This window comes from Harpia harpyja, chromosome 2, assembly GCF_026419915.1.
Source record: "Harpia harpyja isolate bHarHar1 chromosome 2, bHarHar1 primary haplotype, whole genome shotgun sequence".
NCBI lineage: Eukaryota > Metazoa > Chordata > Aves > Accipitriformes > Accipitridae > Harpia > Harpia harpyja.
In genome coordinates, this window is record NC_068941.1 from 28,978,396 (window position 1) to 29,005,432 (window position 27,037).

General features: G+C 43.0%; 1 protein-coding gene across 9 annotated transcripts in view; it reads right to left on the bottom strand.

Annotated features, from left to right (window-relative positions):
* Positions 1-27,037, bottom strand: part of EPHA5 (EPH receptor A5) — a 204,402-nt gene that overhangs the window by 146,976 nt on the left and 30,389 nt on the right. For all 9 annotated transcript variants that reach the window (XM_052774023.1, XM_052773983.1, XM_052774016.1 and 6 more), the window contains exon 3: positions 11,517-12,180. In XM_052774023.1, the coding sequence (XP_052629983.1) occupies positions 11,517-12,180 (664 nt within the window). The remainder of the gene's footprint in view (positions 1-11,516; positions 12,181-27,037) is intronic.

Sequence of the window (27,037 nt, forward strand, 5' to 3'; positions counted from 1 at the left end):
TGCACAGGCATCTTGATAAACACCTAGTTGAATGTATGCTCTTACAAAAGAAGTTTACACAGCCATGGGATCAAGTTTTCAGATAACACTGGCCAACTGCTTTATATACCAAGGTCTGATCTAGCATAGTCTTGGGGGGGGGGGAAGCAGCAGACTTTTTGGCGCTCTCCAAGCACCCTTCTGCCCTGGGAATTGCTGGGAGGCCACCAAACCAAACAGTACCCCTATAATATTTTGAAGGGCAGGGTCTGGCAGGGGGCACTGGCCGCCCCATCTACCAGTGCACTTAACAACGCTACATTTCAGAGCCAGCGTGTGACTCACCGCCTTCACCGTCAGGATGACACAGCTCTTGTCAATGCCATTAGCCACGCACAGAGCTTAGTCAATAACGTACTCATACAATCATTTCACTTGTCCCCAAGCACCAGATTTCCAGCTAGCAGCCATCCCACACAGCACACCAGCAAAAAAAGCACCTGACTGACCCGACTGCTGAGTATTGTTACCAACGCATCCAGGAGGTGAGAGCCCAAAGACATCAATGTGAGGACACCAACTGCAGAGCAAGAGTCAGCTGAGCAGACAGCACTGCAGCAGCAGCTTACGGAAGGCTTCCTATGATGCATCAAGTCCTGCAAGAAGGCTCGAAGGGCTGACATGCCATTTCAAACTGTAATAAGAGTGAGGAGTGACTCAAAACTTTTTCCCTACTCTTTTCAACGGAGCACAGTGCAGAAACACATGGATGAACTTTAGCCTGTGTCCCCCTGCATGAGATGAGAAAAAGACAACCACAAAGCACCAGAAACTCTCTGATATTTGGGAGGTTTGGAGGAGATCAAGATCAGACCATTTGCTGAGAAATAGGTCTGATCTGAGTTACATCAATTATTATGAACTAAATTTCTATCCTATAAGCTGTACTCTGCTAGCAGTCAGTGAAACACTTAATAAAGATCTAGGCCAGGAAATCATTTAGTTGTTAAGAAAAATATTATAAAGGATTATCATCTCCCTCCCATCAAAATCAATGATAAAATCCCCACCAACTACAGAAAGCACAAGATCACACTGCAATTCACACCTGCCAGGAAACCTGCACGCAGCACTACCCTGCAGCAAGGGCTCCGAGTGCCATTTCTGCCAGGCTCGCCAACACAGGCACCAACAGGACAGTTTCTTTCTCTCTCTGGTACTAGCTAGACTCGCAATCTGGACCAAAATGCCTTTGCACATGAATGATCAATTAAGTCGCTCGAGCATAAGCTTGTCTCTGCATCTGCCTGTGTGGGCCCACACTGCTCTGACCCAAGCCATATACAGAGGCATTATTCCCATCTAAATTCCCCGCTGCTGGCTTTGTCAGAGGATGCTACTGCTGTCACAACACGAGAACAGGTCCTAGCTGCTGTGACACTTCATTTGTCTGGGCAGCAGCATGCCTGGAAGGATGACTGCCCTGTTTTAGTGGAAGTATGCAAGACAATCAAGGCCAGCTACGCAAACAAGTTTTGACGTATTAAATCATGCTTGAACTGTGAGAGCAAAGAAAAATAATATAAAAGCTCTTCTAGGGAAAAAAAAAAAGGCTTTACAGATAAATAAATAATACAGGCCAGCCTTGAGCACAGGAAGGGGAGAAAAGCTTTTATCTGAGCCTCACTGAGAACTTTGGGTAGGCAGAGAGGGAAAGATTATTTTGCAAGACAGACAGCTGCCCTTTTCTGCAGAGGTTTGTAGCCATTTCCATGCATTTCACTTCTAGGATGAGTCTCTTGCCAATCACCTGCTCTGGCACTGAAAGAGCACCAAGTGCTCAGGAAAAAAGCAGCCCCAAAACCAGGCAGGACAGGAAGAGTGAAATCCCATCACCTGTACACTTATCCCTTACCAGCCCGCTCATACGCATGCAAAAGCCCTGAGCAACATCTGACTTGGTACTAGAAGGTCCCATGACTGGTTTTGCCATAGTACTCTGTGAGCCTTTAGCCATTTTTACCTCAAATTCCCTCTGCAGACACTTTGCTCTAGAGGCTTCTTCCTGGAGAGATAATACTCAATCTGCTGCAAGTCAACCATTGCAACGAAGGAAATCCCACCAGTACAGGGTCACAGGGCATCCATGGACCTTGGCAATTAACCACGGCACCTCCCCGCCATCCTGAACCCTTTCCTCCCTGCTGTGGCTTTCTTCCAGTAATTAACATGCCCAATTGCCTTGGATTTATACTAATAAAATGCTGGCTCCTGTCCCAAGATCCCATCATTGCTGGCGCTTCTCAAACCTGCACAGAGCCCCAGCAGTAATGAAGTCCACGGTCCTGGCTCTGTCACTGCCTGGGTTGCAGGCTATCTGCAAGGTGGCTTGGAGCTAGAAAGCTGCAACCCACAGGCTACTTCCACCAAATACCAAATTAGCACATTCCCCACGCTCATAGGGAGCAGCTTTTCCTTTGGTGCTGCAGTAATTAAAAACCTTCCTTTCCAGGCAGCTTTTGAAGCCAATGCTGTGACCTCTGTCACTGTTGCAATGGGATGACAGACTGCCTGACTCAGTGTAAGACCTCTAATGCATTATTCGGGGAATTAGTACCGTAGCAGCGTGACCCTTATGACCACGCAGGAGGCAGCCATTTCACTTGGTGGATGGTAACTGTGACTCCAGAGTTCAATAAAGATCATGTTGGCTCCCTAGGTAGGCTCACTTTATTCAAGTAATACTAGTCACATATGTGCAGAGGGACTGGAGAGTCTGCTGGGGCAGGGGATGCTTTTTTATCTGTACGCAGAGGGTCTGGTACTCAATAACGCTGAGACTCTGGCAGCAAAAGGGACCTTCGGGCAGAGATGGACTCCTCAGAACAGCTTCCACACTAGGCAGAGGCTCCAGTTGACGTGAGAGTCCTTCTCAGAAAATGCACCTCCAGGCCAAACATTTTTTGAAGAAAAGCATCTAATTGAGGTACAAAAGCAAGTCTTTTGTGAAGACAACTTCTGTTCAAATCCCAGCTCTAGAGGAATGGTAAATTTGCTGTTACTTCCCAATGAATCCACCTGGAGATGAATGATCTTACAAGGGTTTTAGGTTAGTCTAAGACCATAAAAAGAGCACATAGGATCAAGTACAGCACTGACACCCAGAGCCCTGGATCAGCCTCTAGCTGGCACTGAACAACTCAGCCTCTGGCCCAAGGCTGTCATTTATTAAATGGGGAACAGTGACTCTGACCTACTTCATAAAGTAGACCCTTCAAGATCCAACAGAGAAAAGCCCTTTGTAGGACCTGGAAATGTTTTTAATAGTCTGTATTAACTATTTCTTTCCCCACACTGAAATACTCACATCTGAAGTGCCAGGGAAACTACTCATAAGCCACTCAAAGCCTACCATGAGGGCTTGACTCAGGATATACCACCAAGTCTCACCGCAAGAATGGGTCACATCCCAAGCCGGCTCTGCCTCCTGTGCCACGCTGGCCAGGCAAACCTGCCATGGGAGCTGAGCCCACCACCGTCACCACCACAGTGGGCTGTGCAAGGATGCCAGGCTTAAGATGCAGATGAAGATGCTCTGCTGATGCGTATCCTCTCCAACCCACCCTGCTTCCAGGAACATAACCTCAGGTGGCACGGGAAGGCATGCAGGCAGGGACAGTCTTGTTTCCCCCCGACAGCCAGTGGATTTATCCTGATAATGCCACTGAGCTGCACCTATTACAGCTTGGATTTTCCAGGGGGTGGTATTTCCTTGGCCTTAGCTTGATTAACTGTCATTTACAGTGAGAAGAAAGTTGTCATCTTAAATCCCAGTTCTTCAAACTTCAGCTGTTTTTTTAAGGACATACATTTATAAAGATAAGACAGGTATATGAAAATAATAAGGGACATCCACAAGCCTGGCGTTGTCTCTTTTGTCTTTTCTTCTTTAATCTGTTTTGGGTGTACGGTTTGGGGTTTATATAACACCTAGCCTCACTCTTCCGAGTTCATTCCAGTATTAAACAACCTCATAGCCACCCTGAGGGAAATAAAAAAATGGAAGCACATCAGTACCATGCTCAATACAACCTTAACCATGTGTTGTTCGTGGATACCATTGTGTCTATACTTGATTAACTTCTTCAGTGATAGAAAATGAGCAAGCTTCCAGCAAAATAAATGGGCATCTCTGTTTACATGAAGAGCAGATTCACCTCTTTCTGCAGACATCTGTGTTGCAGTCTCTTTGCTCTTATTGCAGTCTACTGAACACTCACCTTATATGGGATACAAGTTTATCCAGCTAAAGAAATGAAATAAAAAGTAAGCTACAAATTTGTTCATACAAGGCACAGTTGTAGCCGCCTTCTGCAGTTCCCGAATTTCAACCTCAGTGTTAACCCAAAGCAAGTTAAAATGGTCAAGATGTAAAGCATGCAGAGAGAAAAGCTTATTATTGAAATGTCAACACATCATCAACTACTGCTAAGTGTTTTTAAATGAGAAACACAAAACTAAAAACCCAAATTATGAACAAAACACAATAGTACAACTTCATTCTAATACCCCATATAAATTAGGTGGAATGAGGGTTCTGACAAACGACCTCTGGCAAACCCTTGGCAGTTCGAGAGGTTGCAGCCACCCTTCTGCTAAAGATCACCATCCAGGGATAATGCCCACATCTTATTTGCCTCCAGGATGGGGCATCAAGACAAGGCCTCCATTGGTCACATCAGCTCACGGGCAGACTATCCAGTTCTACAGAGCCCGCAGCAGCTTCCAGCAATGGGACAGAGTGGGCAGCTGGGGACAGCCGTATCTTAAATCAAGGCAATTAAATTCACTGCATTGCCAAGCAGCACTCATGTAGTTTATCCTTAGTATTTCTCCAGAGTTCTAAAAACCACAATTAATAAGCAAGCTGTTTCCAAGCAATTCAAAGTCAAAGGTGGCAATCAAAGGAACCTAACGGCACCATGGCTAACACTCCTTTTCTCCTGCAACACTTCTCCCATCTCATAATTTAAGAAATTCCCTAAGCTACCAATGGCTACCCTATATTCAAGAATGCTAAAATCAAACAAAGTCAGCATTCAAGTAAATATCAGCTAGTTATCTAGGACCAGACTATAAAGCATACCCTAAGATCTGCCCCAAAATTTCTTATGGCTAAGAAGCAAACATGACCTTCACAGTTTACACTTTCAGAGCCATTTCCAAACTTTGTTTTATTTGCACTGCTCAATCTATACTTTGTGGGGGGAATAAAGTACTCCTTAACTGTCCTTCTGGAAGGTGACTGCACAGCAGCCACACTGCAAAGAACTGTAAGGTAAGTTGGTCAAAGTAATGGCCTAAAAGCATTGCTGCAGAATGAGGAAAGATCTTCAGAGTCATCAGGGTTATGAGCATACAAGGTAGTACAGAAGGTTACAACTCATTAGCAAAGCACAATATATTGTGCATACACAGATACCGTGCCTCCTATAATGAAGGCAAATACCCATGCAAAGTAAAACAAAGAAGACAGTAATATTTAATCAATCCTGTTGCAACACAGTTTTGATTTGTGGACAACATTTCCCTGCTCTTGTTAATTATTTCAGCTGCAGAACACAACACCTAAGTACATACACACACACACCTCTCTACAGAGTAAAACCCATTTCCCCTCCAGTGACAACTGCCTTTTGCTGAAGTGTAGCATTCAAGTGATTTTCTTTACATTTGAAAAGATAATACACACTGTGTGGCCAAAAATTCCACCATTCTGACACTGGTTGGTTTTGTGCCTAATTAAAATTAACTAGGCACTTCAGCTCATAATTATATAAACACCTACCACGCTACACTCCCAGCCAATTTGGTTTTAATCAGAAAAACGCATGAGAAGTATGAATGATGGGCAAAGAACTCCCTGGAGGGGCAACTGTATTTCCAAATTCAGTGTTCTCCGTATACTGAATATTTCCATCAATGTTTTTCTTGCCATGTAATCACCTCCCAGTAGAACAATTAAAAAGAGATATTTATTTTATCCCTGGACTTTGCTTGCTTTCCACTCCACCACAAGGGTAAAAGCACACTTGCCTTATTCACCTAAGTCCCAGCTGGGAAGTCTCCCACAAGACAGGAAGGATTTAGCAGTACACTGTCTTTCTATCATCCATAACAAGGAATTTAGAGTGAGACTTCAGCCAACCTGAGGCAGAGAAGCAGGCAAGCAAGTTGTGGAGGGGGCTGAAGAAAAGTTGCCCCCCTCCTGTGCCTACATCAGATGCAAAAACTGGCTGCTTCAGAGCAAAAGCCCAAGCTCCAAAATAAGGTTACGTGTGCAGCAGCACATTTCCATTTCTTAGTAATAAGGGGACAGGGAAGGCAACAGCTAAGCTGCGGCACTACGTCACCTGAGGAAACCACACACAGCTGATTTGTTAAAAATACAGGTTGTGGGGGGGGGTTTATTATGGTATCAGCTATGTGTTTCATTCACATGTCAGGCCTCTGGGATAGCTGCTGTGCAGACACAGAAACACGATAGTCATCAAGCATGGCTCTGCCATCACCGCCTTTGCAAGCCCTCAGTTGCCTCCCAACACTCCACAGACAGTGCCTTCTGCTACCCACCAGCCGAGGGTCACTACCTCTGCGTGCCTACTCCCGCACAGCTGCAAAAAACCAGTTGCCTCCGAACATCCTTCCAATAGCTGATCAACAGGGGGGCAATCACTGCTCTGGGAAAGGGCCTTCAAACGTCTGTGCTGATTGCACTGCTCTCAGAGGAAGATAAGCAACTCTGCTTCGCCCCCAATCAGCCAGCAACAAAATCACCCGAGAACTGATTCGGCAGGTAAACTTCTGATCTACATAAGCTAGCTACCTATGTCAATTAGTTTTAATTATATCCAGAATAAAAGACCTGCAAACACGAGGTTTTTCTGCAGCCTTTGTTTTCTGTAAGAAATTCTCATTTCTCTTGGCAAGACCTCCGCTGAATTGCAACACAAGTAATGAGCAATCAGCAAAAATAAATATTGTTTTGTAAATGCATTGAGGTATGTTCAGCAAGGTTGATTAAGGGAAGGCTAATCAAACAAATATCAATATTTAAGACAGCAGAAGGGCTTGAACATTCTACAGTTGTTTTACAAAAAAAAAAAAAAAATCCAAGTATTTCCTCTGGCAGCAATTCCTTTCTAAAACCAGAAAACCACACCTCAACCCATCCTCCCTCCAGCCCTCAGTTTTAAAGTTCTTCCTCAGAAGGCGGCAAGGGTGAAGAAAGATTTCACTGAGTTTTCCTCCATTATTTTGTCCACCTCTAACATCTGTAATCTTGTCCATGCCTTGTAGCTGGCTAAAACCAGCTGTACTCCTTTTGATGTCTCTTCAAGTAGCAGCATGCACTGATTCTTGGGAAGGAGAGCCTTGTGACCTCCTGAACTCACTACTCACCTTTTCAGCTTGGCTCTCATTCAATGCAGGTGTTGTTCTTGTTTGTTTGTTTGGGTTTTTTTAACAAATATTTAATTAATTTGTGATTCAGCTCTAAAAGCAGCTGAATATCAGGCTCTGCAAATGAATTACATCTGCAGTTACCACTCTGAAGCCCCCCAGTCACTAGCAGGATCTCACCACTTCCAGTGTATTTGGGTCTCATTAGCTTAACATGTCAACATCCCCTGCCTTCCAGTAGCATAGGCTCCAGAGCCTTTAAAGGCGTAAAAGTAAGTGCTTCTTGCTTCTCACTGAGAACATATTGGGCTGAAGGTGAGGATGAATACAAAGAAAAGTGCCAGAAGATGCCTTTTTCACAGCAATTTTATTAATTTCCTACGCAAACCCCAATGGTGAGCCCTGCTGTATACAGTAAGCAACTAAAATTGAAGTTACAATAAAACTCACCTATGACACTGCAGGAAAAAGGAAAGCATAGACTGGGGCAGATAAGAAATTGTTTGGCCAAACCCCTAAATGGGTAAAGACAGAGACTTCAGTCTACATCAGGTTTTACAGCATTTTAGAATCTGGCCCTCAACTTTGGTTGCTGGCCTGCTAAGGAGGAGACCACCTTTAGGAGACTTGAAATTGTGGGCATTTTCCTCAAGGACCCATTCAGATGGCACTGGCTGAACGGAGGCAAAGCCAGTAACCATCAGTCCTTTAGTGACACCAAATCACCACTCTGGAAACCAGCGCAGAAATTCACAGAGCAACTGCTTTCATTTCTCTTATTAACTAGTACAGCAATTTATTCTTGTGAATAATGAACCTTAACACTGGTCCTTTATAAACATGTCCCAAAACAGTCACAATTTACCTCTAGCTGTCCCATAGCAACTGCTGATAAATGGGCCATGTTGCCAAAAGAAGTGTAAAAATGCAAACAGTTTGAGTTCTTTACAGTAACTGCTACCTAGATGCCTATATTAATTGAGAGAGTGAGCACATTATATAAGGAGATTAGACCATGTCATATTTACAGCCTCAGTGTCCCCAGCGACAGAAATTGCTCAGCTGTTACTGTCAGTGCCTTCTTCAAACAGGAACCCTGCTGACAAGATGATGAATTCAGAACATCGTTGCCAATTAATGATTTGTAGGCAGAAGGGATTTCAATAGTTCCCATATGTTTGTGAGGGTGACTGGGATTTACATCACCTCTAATAAGAGAGTGCAGTCTGCTCTGTCCAGACATGACACTAGAACTTGGAAAATGTCATCTTTGCAGGAGAAATTTTAATAAAGCTAGGCTCTTCTGGGTTGAAAATGTTTCCCAAAGTGTGGTCACTAATAACCTGCTTACACCTCAGTGAAAGCAAGCAGGCAGACCGCTTACAAGATGCACCCAAGTGATTTACAAGCCAAAGGTCAGAAGTTATTTAGGTGTTTGTCAAAGCTACACTGCAGAGTGCCAAGATCATCGTCATGTCAACCAGGAGCATGGAGTTCATTTCCTAAACACCAGTCAGGCTGTGAAGGGGGAGAAAAAAAAAAAAAAAAAAAAGCATTTACAAGCACATAGGACCTTTCTTGGTGTTACTTATTCTGCTTATGGGCTGCAAAGTTTAACTTTACTGTCCTAGAAAAAAACTCATTCTTGTGAATATAACAATATCCAAACTGGAAAGCATTTTACTCACACAGGGTTTCAGCGTGAACTCCACACCCACTGAAGGCAGACCTCCTGAATGGCCTAAGGCTGAATGTCTCCTACCAACTGAGCATCTCGGAGCCAACAAACAGGAAACGTTTGGCATGATGACCTGGGTTAAACACAGGACATCCAAATGGGGCCCTCAAACAGACTTTGCCATAGGCACTCAGATCCCCACATCCCATTGATTTGGTGATGGAATTTAGGGCTCTCCTACAAATGAGAATTATGGGCTTTAACAGTTCCAGAGCAATTAAAGTGATAAACTCCTGCCCTAGGTGTAGGCTGTAGGTGAAGTACTAAAGTAGTTTATGCAGATATGCATTATGACAGAAGGACAAGGGTACCTCTCCACAAAGCATCTTTACACTTCCAAACTACGATCACAATCCTACCCAACACAGTCATAAATTGCGGGGCCAGACAATGTCCTCTCAAATGACTAAGAAAAATAAATTTCAAAACACAACCCACACCCCAAAATGGAAAGCAGAACCTCAAACCACTCAGGTCTTCTGAAAGCACACCCCAGATTGCTATCTCAGCACTGCCAGAGACCCAACTGCTCTACAGGCATAGCAGGCTCTTCAAAGATAGTCTCAGGTTTCTAGTTTAAACCAGTCCAGTTTTTTGGTTTGGTTTTTTTTTGGTGTTTTGTTTTTTTGTTTGGTTTTGAGATCCTTAATAGTGCTTTGAGATACCCCATGCTGCTCATGCAGCATGGGAGGGCAGGATTTGAAAGGTGACTAATGGATGTACCCCTTTCCTCCAAAAATTGTTACAGGTGACTGAAGTCCGTGTCTAGACATAGCACCAAACCAGTGCATGTTATTCTGGGACACGGTATTTCTAGCCATAATAAAGCAGATCCTTGCTGATCTATCTGACACACATCCCTCATCTGTGACAGCCTAGATTTCCTCAGCTTGGGCTAATGCTGATCGTAGCTCTCCTTGTGCAGTATCAAACATCAAGTTAGCCTCTTCTTCCCCCCTAAATGGGAGAACTGTCTTTATTGGCACAGGAAAAGCAAAACCAAGTCAGATTTTGCTATACTGACTACATCTGCAGAAAAAGGAGACTATCCTGGTCAAAAAGTATACTCCACATGATGTTTACTAGAGGTCTCTCCAAAAACAAACATACCTATATTTTCTTTTCAAGTCAACCCTTGACTTGAAGAGACTTGAACTATGTAATCTTCAGGGGCACAGTGCGTGACCGAGGGCTGAAGGATCAAGGCCACAGTTTGCTTTGGATATGACTCCTCTATCCTTTGCACCAACACTACAAACACCAGTAACAAATGTCTGGAGTGAGGTGAAGAGAAAATGCAACACCAGCTTTGGCTGGAGCAGAATCCCTCTGCCTTCCCCACAGGTTATCTGTTACCACATGGCTGCAAGTACAAGGCAATTAAGATGGGATCGATGACCAACATATAATTTTGCAAAAAGCAAACTGCATTGAAATCTTTTTTTTCTTTCCCCTTCTCTTTTATGTCCAAATTGGTTTTAAGCTACTTGTTACATACTTACAATGGAAGGGTAAATTTTATAAACAAGCATGTAATACAGCAAACCATAAAATGAGCTTATACACTCTTAGAGTATGTTGCACTTTTCTTTAAAAGTATTCTTTTTTAGGTCTTGAGCTTCAGATACCCTAGATGTCTTGCACAAGGCCCCTGATGATTCAGGAGACCTATCCTGACCAGCAGCTTAGGAACCTCAGCCAGCTACTTGTGTGAAAACTTCAGCACATACGGAAGCATTTTTATCAGTGGGGCTTTAGGTTTAACTCTGAACGCCCGAGCAGCTTTGTATTAAACTATTTAGCGAAGAGGAGAATCAATAACTCACACAACATCAAATTCCCCCACACCCCCCCATAGACTGACAGAGAGAGAAAAACATACTCTTTTACATACAAAACCAAAATGCATCTTGCATCGGGAGATTAGCTTCAAACATTCCCTGGTACAGTCCAGAAAAAAGAAACCAAGCTTCTAAAATTCATAAGGAAACCTCGACACTGAGGAAAAAAAGCATAAAGCTTTAAATAACAGGTAAGATTGCAATCGCCTCATGGAGCCAACAGTACAGTGCTCCAGAGGTAATAGTGGCATGCCAGATTCTCCTTGTCCACAGCCCTGTAAGCACCAGAAAGACATTCACAGGTGTCAAGTCCCACTACATCCAGCCAAGGCCGGCCTCTTCATTTTGTCACGGTCGTTCAAAGGACCTCAGTGGAAGCGAGAACCCGACCCACCATTGTCAACTCAACCAAGCATGAAGGACATGGAAAAGAAGAAAGCCAAGACCACACATCACCTTGGCAGCCTCAGCACAGCACCATCCCTCCAAACCCTTACCTTGGCAGGTGTTGTTCTTCTCCTCGTACCCTGCCTTGCACAAGCACTTCCCGATGGGCACCAGCCATTCCCCCTCAGCACTGCAGTGCATCTTCGGCGCCTCATCAGTCACTGAGTGGTTGACACAGATGCCCGACACCTCTAGCAGCTGCGAGGAATCTGCTCCCGTGATGGTGTCAGGAAAGCGGGCCAGGTTGCGGATCACCGATGGGCATTTCTTGTAGTACACGCGCACAGAGACCAGGGCGATGCAAGCACCCACATCCTGGAAAGCGAGGTAAAATCCCTTTTTCGTTAGAGGCCCAACATCTCTCACCTCTGTGTTTAGCTTCATAACTCTGTCGCCAAGGTCTAACTCTGTGAAGCTCTCATCAGCAGCGATGGTATCAATCTTGATGTACTGGTTTTCTTTGATGTTCCTCCCATCTTCATCATCTGATTCAAAGTAATACATGTTAAAAGTCTCTTTGCAAGTCCCAAGTCCTCCTGGAAGGCTGTTACAGTCCCTCAAGGTGAATTTGAGCTCAATGAAGATGCGGGATGCCCCTTCATTAGAGATCCAGCTGGTCAGAAGCCAGTTGTTCTGATTCTGTTCCATTACCTTGCATACTTGGTATGTGTGTATCGGAGCGTAGTTTTCATCCACCTCACCAATTTCTTCCCACTGTATAAAAAGGAGAAGTATTACTGTTTTTAAAAGTTACAGCTCCTGCAAAATCTAAACTTTCCTATCTAAGAGCACCTTGGGCTTCAGAGGTTCAAGAGGACTTTTAGGGGGGAAAAAATGTTTTAAATGGCAAAGTTTTCCATACTAGAGGCTTAATACATTCCTGATAAAGTAGATATAGGACCCTTTAGAAATATAAAAGGATGCTAGCTAAAACCTTTTGTTTCAGACATTTCAGAAGTGGGAAAACATACTGCTGGGTTTGTCCACTAGTACTTTGTTAGGGAACAAAACAAAAGCAGATGGGGCCATGAGTTGGCCTTTTCCAATGCAACCACATAGGAGAAAAGCTATTTACAGTCCGTCTGTCCCTGCTCCCCCAGGCTCCTTTCTACCACGTCCTCAAATCACTGCCCAATGCAATGAGGATGACCACATTTCTCCAAGCTATTCTGCCCCACCAAACAGCCTGCCAGAAAATCAGCAGAGTGATATATGAAATAAATGGGCCTTCACTCTCCCCAAGTGTGCTAGTCAGAGGAGTTCCTGCTCCTGCAAAGAGAAGGTTACTTCCAGTAAAGGGTAGAGGGATCTGCAAATCTTGAGCTGTTTGTGTGCTACACAGGTTATGCAGAGCTCCAGATAACTATTCACAGCTGTTTGTGGGAATTGTAGCAACTGTTTTTTCATTTTATTTTGGCCATGCTCTGAAGTGCATCACTTCGAAGAAATGCTTTTTCCTGACCCAGCACACCACAGTTAGTAGCACTGCAACGGTGCCTACAATAGAGACACAACATCAGTGTTTCCTCTCTGCTTTTGACAACTGTAGTATCACATTAAGAGATTAGATTAACCCACGTAAGTACAGCAAAGAACTTGGGAGAACCAGTGATGATTTCAGTTTTGTTCCCTTCTACTTTTGACCTGCTCATCTGCAAGGCCTTAATTCCCAAAGCCTCTTCCATCCTCTGTTCAGCATTGCTGCCCACATCTAGTCACAGCTGCGGACACAGCACAAAGCAAACGCACAGAGCATAATTTAAAGGTGCTCCAGTACAAGGTAATAGCTATATTCCAAGCTGCATATCTTCTGAGGCCAAAGGCCAATTTTTTTCATTGGAAATACTGCCTGAGATGAAGTTGAGAGCCTTCTTAACCCCAGATGCCATTGCTGCAGAGCTGACAGGGAACACCCTCAGAGTCAACATAATGATGAAGTTTTTTTAAGGGAAATGCTGTTCTTAAATTTTAAATTAAAATGGCAGCAACGAGTGGCATGGAAACATAACCTGATGCTACAGTCCAAAACGAGTTACACCACCAGCAGAAAAGCATTTCCTCTCCTTCCTGACCTGGGATGTGAAAGTGGGGATTTCTGCAATTTCAGCAAGACACACCCACCACGATGTGCAGAGTTCACATGTACCACCAGTATTCCCAGTGCGGAACCTAACCTGAGGGCATTTTTGTCATGGTAAGCAATATTTTCATTTCTAAACCCTTTTCATGTCCCTGGCCTTAAACAGGCCATGAGCCCACTGTGATTAACATGTACTTGTCACTTTGCCCTTCCTGCTAGTGCTGGAGTTAGCTGGAGATACGCCTGCAGCAAAAGCTAGGCAGATCCATGCAGGATTCACACCTAACTTGAGGAGAGGCAATTAACAATTACGAAGAGTAGAGCCATTGAGAAAACACACAGGAAAAGCATGCAAGATAGCACAAATCTGCAGCTAGCCTCTCTATGTTCCAGTAGATAGGGTAGGTTTAGGTATATGAATTAAAAGCAGGAAAGCACCATTCTTCAACTACTGTGGTTAATTTAAGTACTAAATATGCTTCCAAGTAGATTCATTTAACATGACTATATAAATGCAAAGTCTCCCCCCAACCTAGGCAGACATCTCTGACGAATCAGCCTGGGGGACAGGCGAGCACATCCCAATATAGCCCAGGAAAGACCTTAATGACTTTAAACCTTTGGTTTTTCTGGCTGAAGGTCAGAGGATCACTCGAACAATCACACACGTCAACAGCAGATATGGATAAGTTTTAAACTCCAGCAAGAGCTGGTAAAAAGCATTTGAGGGCTGGAAATTGCTCAGACCAGTTTTAGCAAGTAGGGATGTGTATGCATTGTCACAAGGAATACAGTGTAACTCCGTACAACAGTTAGGGAGCATCTCGTGTATTTCTTTCAAAGAACTAACATTTGCAGTGACTGTGATATTGCAGTAGTATCATTAGTGACCTAACTTGAAGGCACATTGAAAAACATCACTCCTTTTTTTTAATACTTGCCAGATCAATTTTCAAAGACCATCATGCTCTCCAGAATTACTAAGTTAAGATCATTTCCATCGCTACTTCAGGACTTGTGTTAGTGGGAATGACTATAAGAAAGCTCATTTTTTCAAAAACTCAGTCCTGTGATTCTAATGGTTGCTTTCATGCATCAAGAGCACTAAACACTGTGAGGAGGAAGGTCCAAGCATACATACAGCAACTGAGCTAGAGTCTTATCTCAGCTGCAAGAAATGGCATATGACCTAACATCTCAGGCTTCAGGATGTGCTGCATTTCCAGCACTGCACCCCGGCGCAGAGCAAGTCCTGCCATCAAACCTAAAGCAATCATCAGAGAGCAAGAGGAAAGGGAGGTGCTAATGAGCTAAGGCTGCTTATCTCTGTATAATCCTCAAGGGAAAGCCAACCAGATTTTATCAGAGCAGCCACTATTGTGCAAAATCTCTGCTCTGTCATTTAATCCCATCTTCTTCTCTCCTATCTGCATGTAGGAGCGCACCATTTCCTTCTCTTCAGCTGGATCTGCCTCCCCCCAGAGACTGCAGGCAGCCTGCCACCCTTCTGCTTTTACATCCCTCCACAAGAAGGGGATGGCGGCAAGAGCCCCAGCACCTTCTGCCTCGTCCCAGCTTCCCAATCACCATAGACCTCAGGCAAGTATTTCAATGGACAAAGGAATACAAACTAGAGAATGAAATGCAGCGCCTTACAGTTAATGAAAAAGAAAACTCACCACATTAAAGAGGCAGCATCTAACTGAAAATATTGGCATGAAAAAAAATTAAGTACAACTTAAAAACTGTGCAATATTATAATTCCTCTGTGCAGCACATTTTTGAGATATAAATCAACCCCATCTGCAGGATTAAAACAAAAATGCAACCATTAATTTGGTGCTAAATGTTTTCTCTACGTCTTTAATAGCCTTAAGAAGGAAAACACAAATGAATTTCAATGGCCTGATGTTAAATCATTTGTAGAAGACCTATTTCTGAATTAGAAATTTCCAGTACACTACTGCTGGCGAGTTAACAGAAGCTAAAGACTGCACTCAGCTCCATCAATAGGAAGCATGCAATTCATGCAGGCTGTCTGCCTATAGAAAGGCCAAAGATATCACACATCTAACTAAAAATATAAGAGCTAAAAAAGCATTCGGTGGAGCAGCCTTGGGTTAAATGGACAATTTTAAAACACATTCACCGGCTGTCTGTTACTCAGGCTTGTTTCTAATCTCTGGGATTCCAGAACTGCAATTTGCTACCACACCACACCAAAAGGCTGCTGCCCCAAAAACAAATACTGACAGTGGGGATGAAAATTTCAGAGCTTTTGTTTATTTGGGTTTTGGGTGTGGTCCCCCCCCCCCCCCCCCCCCCCCGCAAGGAGAATTTTTGTTACTGGTCTTCAGTGACTCACTCTCTTTAGCAGCCACTAAAGGTGGTGTGGAAATTTCAAGTCTCTTTCCTAATTCCACACATCCTAGCACTGCTGAAAGAGATGTTAGGCATTTAGCAAAATCCTATGAATCTTAAGAGGGAAAGGGAGCTTAAGAGCATTAAGCAAAGGGGTTCCTAAGACTTACCTGGAACCTACCCAGCAGGACTCCCTCCCTCGAAGGACTGTGCAACCTGCCTCTGTTCCCACTACCCATTTCACAGGCTCCCTGGGTACAAAAAGCCTCATCTTCTCCCATTTTATTTTCCAATGCACTACGTGGAGCTCTGCAACATATGCGTGTTAATTCAGGTACCTGCTGGCAAAGATGTAAAGTTGAAAAAGGATTTATGCATTTTCACCTTTTTTTCTTTTGGGAGAAAGGCAAGCCTGGCACAGATCTCAGATCCCAGGCTTTGAATGTGTGGAAGCATCTGAGATACTCCACACACTTTGCCCACAGACAGAGGAGGGTAATTTTACCCCAAAATCCTGCTGTCAAACCCAGCATGAGCACACACTGGTGCAGAGGAGAACACGGTGTGGGGCTATGCAATCCCTATGCAAAGTTAAAAGGGGAGACCTGCCGCCCTTGCAGAAGGGCAGACCAGCCCAGCATTCAGCTCTGTGCTATTTATCCTGCCTTTCATCCTGGTAATATTTGGGCAGTTTCTTCGATTTCCTTTTATGCAGCTGATGTTAAGACCTGGCTGCCAATCAATAGCCTCCAGCTCAGCTCCCACACACGTTCCCTCCTGCTACTCAACTTTATCTTGCAACCTGCTCCTTCCATCCCTTTGCTGCTCTCCTCCCATCACAAAAACCAAAAACTTGGGTTTGTTTGGGGTTTTTTTTTTTAGCTGCCTGCCAGCTTTCCACCTGCTATTGTGTTACAAAGTTAAAGCAAGTAAGAAGCAGCAGGATCTCCTCTGCGCAGTTTCAGTGACTTCAGTAAGGTCACGTAAGGCTAAGTCTCTAGTGGAAGCCAGGCAGAGCACTACGCATCTTTTTTTCTGCACTGCAGAAGGTTTTGCAGGGCTGTGCTAGCTGTAAAATTAGGCTGTGTCACCATCTTACCTGTTGCAAAACACCACTTACAGATATGCCAGTCCTAAAATTCAACTACTTCAAAGCCCGCCACCAATATTGCCGGTTTTATCAACATGCGCTGCGATGCATGGCATTGCTCAGATTTTCAGCTCTGGAGCCATATGATTAAAGGAGAGTCTTTGCTTTTGCTGGGGGTGTTTCAGTCTTCATTAAAAGAAAAGGGGTTTTGCTTGCTGAAAGAACAAGGACACAAAATAGAAAGTACCCAAAAGTCACCTTATTTGTAACCCCCTCTAAAGTGATGCTGACCTCAGGATTGGCAGAAGCAAAACAGTTCTGTTTTGAATGCCGGCATTGGCAAGAAGTATATATATAACCTATATGACCTACCAATCGTGGCAGAGTCCACCAGCATCTGATGGAGCACTTCGGAAGCCTGGTCCCCTCTCATAGCAAGGCACAATGATCCAAACCACTCTCAAGCAGAAAAAAAATGCAGTAACCTGACACAATGCTGCCAACTTTCCAAGTCTGCTCTTCCCAATGGAGGAGCAGTGCCAGGAGCAGAGCAGAGACATGGCAAACAGCTCAAGATCTACAGGATAAATGGTGCCCACTACATGCCACCTCCAGACAGAATAGAAGGCAAAATGGCTTTGCCCAGCTCTCTTCCACCACTGCCAGGTCACTGGATCCCATTTTAAACAGAGCTCTTGGGCAACAATTTTTAAGCATTCGTGCCAGTGTGACTACTCAGGCTTAAAGTTCAAATTCCGCTTCAGGGCAGGATGCTTGCTTACTGGGACAGCCTCGCAGAAGCCCCCCTTCTGCCCTGCACTAACTAGACAATGGAAGGACATCAACCACCACATGACTTTTTCCAGTAAATCACAAATTTGAAATAAAAATAATCAGGAAATCAGAGCAATTTATTCATTTGGATCAAGTTAGGAAAGGAGGGGAGGGGATGGGGGGGGACGATGGGGGAAATCAGTAAAGGGGAAACCAGCGATTTTGACAGCCTCCCAAACCATGTGTTTACCATCTTCTCTTCCTGAATTTAAGCAAAATAGAGGGCAGAAAAAAAAAAAGAAATTAATATAAAAACTGTTCTAGAGTAACCCAAACTAGTTCTTTCAACCTCAAACACACTTTTTTAATTTCAGCTACCAAAACAAGAACAACAAAAAACCCAAACTTCTTACTTGTACAAACTTTTCCTTTCCAATACCAACATCCACTTTTATAATGCAAAAGGTGAAGAGATTCCTACACAGCCTCAAGCCTGTTTTGGGGGGGTTTGGAGCTCATTTTAAGGGCAGGAGCCAGTGTCAAAAGGAAACTGCAGTGAATTCAATACAAACAATATTCAGCCTAGTGTTTGTTAAAACCTTTAAATAACAGAAGCAGTTGTAACTGCCCCAGATCTTACCATTTCCATACATCTGATACTCCCCCCACCCGAGGCTCAAGACTCATTTGGATGGCAATTTTACAACTGAGACATTTATACATAAAGACATATATTCCTACTGACAGCAGTTACTAGTCAAGCAAAAAACATAATGGATAACAGACACAGAGGATAGAGAGGATCTGATTAGTCTTCCAACTCAGGCAGAAATCTGGTCTAATGAAATTAATTTAAAAAGCTGAGTTTCCAAAGAAGGAACTTAACATTTTCTGGTGGTTTGGCACATTCCCCTCAACTCATCCAACTAGGAAAATAAATAAAAATAAATAATACCACCACAACTTTTGGGCTACACTTCTGATTTTACTACTGGATTGCAGTTTTCTGCTGTTTCGTACAATGCCACTCTACTCTGGCCACTAAGCTGCACAGTCCGGTTAACACACAGCCTCAGAACATCCTGAAGTTAATTACCTGAAGTAAATGAGAGTTTCCTCACTCATTACAGGAGATTTCCCAGCCAGAACCTAAGGATCATTTTTCATAAACTAAAACATAAGTGGGGGAAATAAATTGCAAAGACATACAAACTCAAAGTTTAAAGCATCTTTGAGACATGCCACATCTGACTAGTGAACTTTTTTCTCCATCTCTGTATTAACCAAACACTCACATATTCCCTGCTATCCCACATATGATACTGGCCTAGGACAAAGCAGACTTAAAAAGTCACTTCCATTACCAGCCCACACCCCTGAAAAAAGCAAATTCACTCTGCAGCAACATTAAAGGAACAGCCAGACATGTGCTTCTGAATGACCTCTTTCAACATGTGGGCAGCAAAGGTGTTAAGAGGAGAAAAAGGGCCTTACTCCATGTTAAAGGCTACTCACCACTGCATCAATATTTAACAAAGCTCAATTTCACTTGATGTCAAGGTTTTATGTACTGCTTTGCACTGTGAGAGGGCAGGAGGGGGATTAGCGAAGATGGGGCAATGACTAATGTTTCGTTTCCACAATAAAACAGAACTACACCGGAAACGAGTTGGGTGAATGTTCACAGCACCCTCATGGTCCACCCCAACTCCATGCTGCCAAATGCACACTCCAATACTGAGAACAACTCATCAGCAGTAATCAGCTTTAAAAAAAAAAAAAAAAAGCAATTTTTAGAAGTGAGAACTTAAGCATCTGGGTGGATACTTCTGTATCTTACAGTGGTTTGGATCTTTTTAATTCCACTTGGGGTCAAGCTTTCAAAGTGCTGTGCGCAATCAGGACTGCTAGAAATCCTCCTCCTCCATGAAGTAATGCCAAGTAAGGTTCTCACCCAGTCACACTGCTTGGAGCTGAGGGAAAACATCAAACAGGAAAGACGCATGCTGAAACTCTGAGACTAAGCATGACTGCTCCTCTCAAGAAGTACTAGATGTGAAGACATATCAGTCTCACCTAAAGTTAGATGGAGAACTTCATAATCATCAGCTCCTGTTGTTTAAACATTTGAATTTGCTACTTGAACGATTCTTCAACATTCTTTTACAGTTGTAATACACATGCAAAGTTTGCTGCCACACCTTCTATTTCTGCATCAGGCTGTGCAGGAGACTTCTCAGTAAAACTCCCTTGGTGTAATGTAATGCAAAAGTTTTGACAATTCCTGGATTGCTCTGCACTACTGACAAAAAACAATGCAAATTTCTGTAAAGCTGAGACAGCATCTCAAAACACAAGCAGTAATTTGCTAAACCAAGTGCCACCCAAGCAAACCTGTAAGAAAGAAGAGCAATTAAAACCTTAAAAATTATTTGCAGCACATGCTTATGATGAAATATATTACCTGTTCAGAGACCTGCACAATTCAAGCTGTTGAAAAATGAAGAAACATCAGGACAAAGTCACCTATTCAGTGCTGCACACCAAGATGCAATGGAAAAAAATGAAAATGGGACACAGGTTTTGCTCAGACTTTGATCATTTGCATGATCAATGAAAGATGTCAGGACCAGAATCCAAATGGAAGGAGAATGCAGCTGAAGGTTAGTGCAACTAAAACAAAAAGGAGCATCAGGCCCTCTCCAGCATGCCTAATCAGAGACTGCTCTGACCTCTTCCCAGAACAAAGCAATGTGTTATTTGCAGACCCCACTCCCCCCCCCTTTTAATTTTTTTTCTAAGCTTTGAAATTCTCTGTACATCTGAATTAAAACATCCATTTCAAACCACAGTCCAGCAATCAAGGGTAAGACAATGGAGATGAGCATGAAAGAGGCAATGAAGAAACACAATACCATTAAATCATTTTTCACTGCTTAATGTAACACTCATTGCAGAACAATTTAACAAATGCCATAACAAACAGCGTTGACACCACATGGTTTAACACTGGAAGACTGACAGAGCCAGATTTTCAGAACGACTCACAGTATGACATACATTCTAGGTTTACAACCAAATGCTTGGATTTTCAAAGCTTTTGGGATACTGCTCACATTACTCATCATCTGATGATACCAAGAGGTTCACAGAACAATTTTCAAAAGCAGCAAGAAAGGAAGATTTCCTTGTTATTTTAACGTTGTTCTAATATTTAAATAAATAAAAATTTATTTAGGCTTCTGTTTACTACAATTGGAATAAAACAAAGAATTTGGCTTATTTTCAATGCACACAACAGTGAAAATTTGCAAAAAATAAACTAAATCTTTAATCTTTATCATTGTCACCAGCTATCTATAATTTCGTGAAAGTGAGGAAACATTTTCCAAGAGTTTCCAGTAAGAAAGAAAAAGTACTTGATCAAAAAAGTGCATTTAATGAAAATAAAGCAGATTAAACTTCTTGCTTTTCTAATATCTCTGGCAAAGTGATACAATTATCAATGTGCTGCTCGTTAGGCAAAGCCTAACCTCTCTGGCATATACCAAATTTGACTAGATTATAGACAGCCCATACACCTTGTCAGATCCTCCAGCAAATGCATTATTTTGCCCCTGCTCCCTGATCTCTCATCTACCCAAAGCTTTTCATAGAGATAATATTACATTCATGACTTAGGCCTTGACAACTGCACCCATAAATCAATTTTAAATCTTGCATTAATCATCTTTCTGTAATCAGTGGCTATTCAGCACAAATTTACATCTCATTTCTGTTGGCCAAACAGCCACATTGAGCTTTGAAGCTTATTCAGGCTTAAATTATTATATTCCCCTAATAAACACTGAAGTCCTCTCAGTCCAGCTGCTGTGAGCTGCATTAATGACATGCCGCGGCAGGAGGGGCCATCTGAAATCAGCGTTGTGCAATGCTACGAGCAGTAGCCCCCACGCCAAACAGATTTTTTGCATTTCCAATACCCTCAGACAGAAGAAATGAGAAGGCTGCTCTGCTTGTGCAGACCCTCTTATGGGAACTGGCATGCACAGCAGGCACATACACCATGCAGTTTATTGCACCTCCTCCTAACAGCTCCATTTGCCACCTCTTGAATACATGAGGTTACCAGTAAGAAAACTGAAACCCAGATTTTCTGATTCCCTACATGCTGAGCACCTTACAACCGTCACCAAAACCAAAGCAAGCTGTTGAAGCTGAACCCTGTAGAAAATACACTTTTCCCATTTGTCAGACAGCTGTAACTTTGTTCATAGCACCACCAAATTGCATCTTAGCATACTTTTCTTTGATCACCTTAGAGTTAGGCATTACATTTTTAATATCTGACTACAATTTTTTCCTGGTTTTTGGGTTGCTCTCACTGCTTTGTGCGACAGACTATCACTTACACAGGATTACAGTAAGCAGCTAAAACATGATCAGTACGGGGCAGATTTTGCATGTTCTTGCCTGCAATCCCTATAGTGAAGCAATCTATCCTGATTGAACAAAGAATAATTATTTAATTAAAGATCCTCAGCAGGCCTACATTATTAAACCAGCATAAAAAGCCTCACATTGATTGTATATTCACTTTCAGTTAAGGTCTGAATCAGTATGCTAAGATCTAAAAATGAATGAACAGAATGAGTTTATGACTATTGTTAAGTACTTACCCACTATAGATAATAAATTATACATGTGGATGCTTGTTACGCTTATTTCACAACACAATGAAACTTTTAGTTACTTTTTATTCTATGGGATTTAATTCCCACTGCATCAGGCTTATGTTGCTATTTAAATATGGCACCAGAATTACAAGGATGTGAATCTGTTGGACAGAGATGCAACCTGGACCTCGATGTTTCTTTAAATCTGGAATTGAAGAACCATGGATGTGCTGCTCATTTGTGATTGATGTCCTATATCCTAACCATCTCAGAAAAGATACATTTCTGGAAAGGTTCCATACTTCATCAGCTATTTTTCCTCACCTGCAACCTCCTGCTACTCCACGCTCTCTTGCAGCATCTGACAACCACTGAAGAACCAATGGAATATCAACATGCCACAGCTAGGAAAGCAAATACAATCATGTGCTAAATACTGAGCTGAGATGTCTGCAGTGCAAAAATAAATGCTGCTTCAGCAACCAGCTGTGATAATGCAAAGTCTATGAAAGCTGCTTAAGTTTTCAGAAGAAACTGAAAAATTTCAAATTATTTCTCTAACCAAGAGGTAAACTATGTGTTACCTTGACAGTAATACTGCAACACCTACATGAGGAGAAAATTTCTGTTATTAGATTGCTTTTCATGTCACCAACAAAAGTTCCAGGAATTGAAATTAAACACTTTTGAAGAGAAGGTAAGATAACTTAGTTATTGTAAGGGGGGGGGGGGGGGGGGGGGATGGGAAGGGACAGGGAGTGTAATCAACCATAGGGAGAACTTGCACAGGAGTCTAACCTCCATCATTTGAAACCTTCAAGGGGGATCTGGAGAAGTTTCAGAAGAAAAGATCTGCTCAGGCAGCCTATACCATGGTGAGCCACGTGTATCCATCACCGAAGCAAAGTGCCTTAAAGCTAGCACCAACGGGCCTATGCCAAGTGGGAGTAGAGACTGAATATATAGGTATTAAAGGTTCATTTATGTTCCTCTCACCAGGTTACAACGAGGGTCTGTTCCAGGCCCAAGTCCCTGAGGCACAGAGGGGAAGAACACTTAAATGCTGAGGACATACAGTTCCTCAGAGGAAAAACTATCACAAAAATTTGAAACAAAAAAATGCAGTAGTTGGTCTATTGTTAGGTCTTTGCCTGCTCAGTTAAGCTACAAGTTTATACTACTGTTATTTTCCATCCAGGGTACACTGGGATTAACAGTGGGTTAGAAGCTGAAGCTGTAGAGTAGGAGTAGCTAAAAATACAGACATGGGAAGGGGCTATGTTTCTTTAAGGGAAAAGAGATTGCCATCAACCAACCCTTCCTCCAGCAGCACAAGACTCAGGTTAAGATGGGCAATGAAGAGAAGTGCACAGAGCCACAGCCTGTCCATCCCAGGTAGCGGCCGACCCGTTGGGTTTGGCCACCCCAAACACTCCGATCTGCTGTAGTGCACAGCTCCAGCCTTCAGTGCTTCCTTTCAGTGCTTCTTGTCCCCTACCAGCCCAGGGCCCATCAGAAAACCACGAGCAAGGACCTCCCTTGGACTTGCATGTGGAAAAGACACTTTCACAGCAGGCCCATCACTGAATGCAAGCTTCTCGCAGTTTTGTGCAGCTTATGGACATAACAGCTGAAATGCAGCAACAGCATTTTACTGCTAGGCAAGATAATCCTCATCTGTAGCCTGAACTTCCGGTAAAAAAAGTTTTAAATAATCTTCAGGAGTCCCCAGAAGGCACTGCTCAGCACAGAAACTACAGATGATTATTTATCCAACCCTCTTCCAGGCCTTACACTCACTCTACAAAATGGATGGATTGACCACTTCACACAAACATGAAATTACAAACCCAGTTTCATCATTATTTAGCAGTTAAACCATTAAATCAATCCCCTTTCAAACTTTGTCTCTTCAGCTTCAGACTCTTTCAGTGAAACTGGATGTGTGTTTCACAAAGTGTTGAAGTTTGAAAGGAAAAGGCTGAATGAATGCACTTTAAAAAATAAATTAAAAGTACAATTCTCAGAGGAAAAACTAATTAGCATAGGAAACAGCACTTCTACAGGTTACACGGTTAATTGACATCATTCTTCTTACCAAAACACATACCCACTGAAAGTTAGACAGCTGAAGAACTGGCACTCTGACATTGAAAAGTTGCCCACACAGTGCACAGTCCATAAAGCGTTCTCATAACGTGTGCTCTCATCCATAAATTATTGTGCACAAAGAAACTTAAAACAGTAAGCAGTGAAAGAAACTTCATACTAAGTAAAGGAATAAGCCATTTAGGGGAAAGACACAAAAACCTGTTGTTGCATTTCCACAGCTTCCCCTCACCTTGGGTGCGAGTGACATAGGACCAGACCCAAAGAACTCTACCACTCATACACACAAAAGGGGAATTTTCATATTTGCATGCACTGAAGCAGTCAGAGATGGGCCATCTGAGCACACAGGTGATTTCAGTTCAGTCTCCTCTGCTCAGGGATGCAGAGTCCTGAGATGCTGCAAGGTATTTGGCTTCGCAGGCTTGAAGCCTTTACTTGCACTAAAGCTGATGCTGAGCTAGGACTGAATCCTACCTTTCCTAGGGCTTTAGGAGGCTGCAGGGTGCTATCTTCCTCTAACAGGAACCTGTCTTCCCACCAGAAATTATGTACATGATGCACTCATGTAGTAGTACGTCCATCTCCCATGGATTCCCCTTACCAAATAACCAAGTGCCCAGGTTAACTGATGGCAGAGGCTTCAGCACAGCTCTAGCACACAGTTTCAGGTCATGGATACATCTGGCCCTGTACCCCAACTCCTCCCTGCCACAGCATTCAGCTGAGCAGCCACTAAGATTCCCCCTTAACTTCTACCTGGCTTCCATCACAAGGATGATTTTCTTCTCCTCGTGATCCATTTGCCCCACAGAGCAAAAAAAAGATAATGCAACACTTTACTAAGACCACTTCCAGGAAGCCACTTTCATTGCAAATGGCAACACTTCAGCTAGGACAAATTGTAAAGATCCCAGAAGAGTTGACGGCTACTCAAGAGATCAAAAACCTATTTTACAGCATAAAAATCTGTAAAAAAATTTGAAGAGAAGGCTGGGATGTGGCTAACTTGCTTGTGGCCTCTACTTGCCTGAAATGGGGTGTGGGGAGGAGGAAGGGTGATGACTAGTACATACCTGTAGAATTAGCAAGAAGAGGCATAGCAAGACCCATTGACTGAGAACTGAAGTTTGACCAATTCAAGCTAGAAAGATTAGTTTGTCTTATAACAAGGACAGCTTGCTGTTGGCACAAGCTACAAAGGGATATGGTGGACTCACCATATGAGGAAGACTAAAACAAAAAGGAAATCCCTCTCCAGAAGATGCACTGTAGGTCAAACCAAGGTTACAGACCTGCTGTAAGGACCCCTGAACAAGTTTCTACACTGTACGTACCACAGGAGATTCAACTACATAATGTTAACAGACCCACTGGCCTTAAATCCTATGAAGCTACAACACCATTACCTTCAGCTCACACATTCACAAATCTGCTCTTATTTTTAAATAACAAGAACTAGCAAATACTAATATATTGTGCTTTTTTTTCAATTGATTGTTTTACTCCACCAGCAAGGAAACTATAACTCAGTAAGAAACAGCATGTCTAGAATGTCAATGATTTGCAATTAACATATTTGAACAGCAGGGAGTTGCCCAACTTTCTTCCTTAATATCATTTTGATTACTTACATATTTACTGTAATATGGGAGAAAACTAGTTCAGTTCTCAGATCTAAAACTGTGCAGAGCAGAGAAGAAAGGAAATTTGCCAAGTAATAGCTTTCGTTGCAGCATTGTGCGTGAAAAAATTGTTTTCACCCTATTTTCTCCCTTTGCTGCTTTATTTTTGAACAGACAAAACAAAGGTTACAAAAAGAGGAAGGGGACACTCTGTTTCTTAAAGGCAACAATCAAGACTGCTAACTTCAGCTCATGCCCAGTTCAAGAAAACACAGGATACCTACGGCACTAGCACCCATTTTGGGTCTCGGTTACTTGCTTTATCCTCGATCAATGGGGACACTTACGTGCTCTTTCAGCAGGAACAGATGCACCAGAGAATTCATCTGGGAAAAGCCCCTCTCGTACAAAAAATCTCAACACGGATTCTGGCTTCTGCCAAAGACCCTCTGCAACACCTGGAGAGATGCACAGGGACTTCTACACATCCAGCTTCAGCGAGGTCAGCCTCTGCAAAGAGCAGTGCTGGGGGAAAACACCCTAGGTTAGCACTGGAGGAGCTAACCCTGCAAGCAGAAAACCTCAGGAGTAACGCTATGCTCAAAAGGGTCAGGGAAGAGAGGAGTCCCAAAGGTTTACCTGGGCTAGTGGCATCCAACAAAATAGCTTTGCAAACACCGAGCAAGGGCTGCTTAAGATTCCCCACTTTCTCTCCCCCACCTTCACAGCAAAAGCCTTTTACAAACATTATACAGGCAGCATCATAACCAAATCCCCTGGGGGCTAAAGACATTTGCCAGCTCGATAAACTTATACAGCTCTGAGAAACAGGCTCTGCCAGACTTAGTTACTGTGA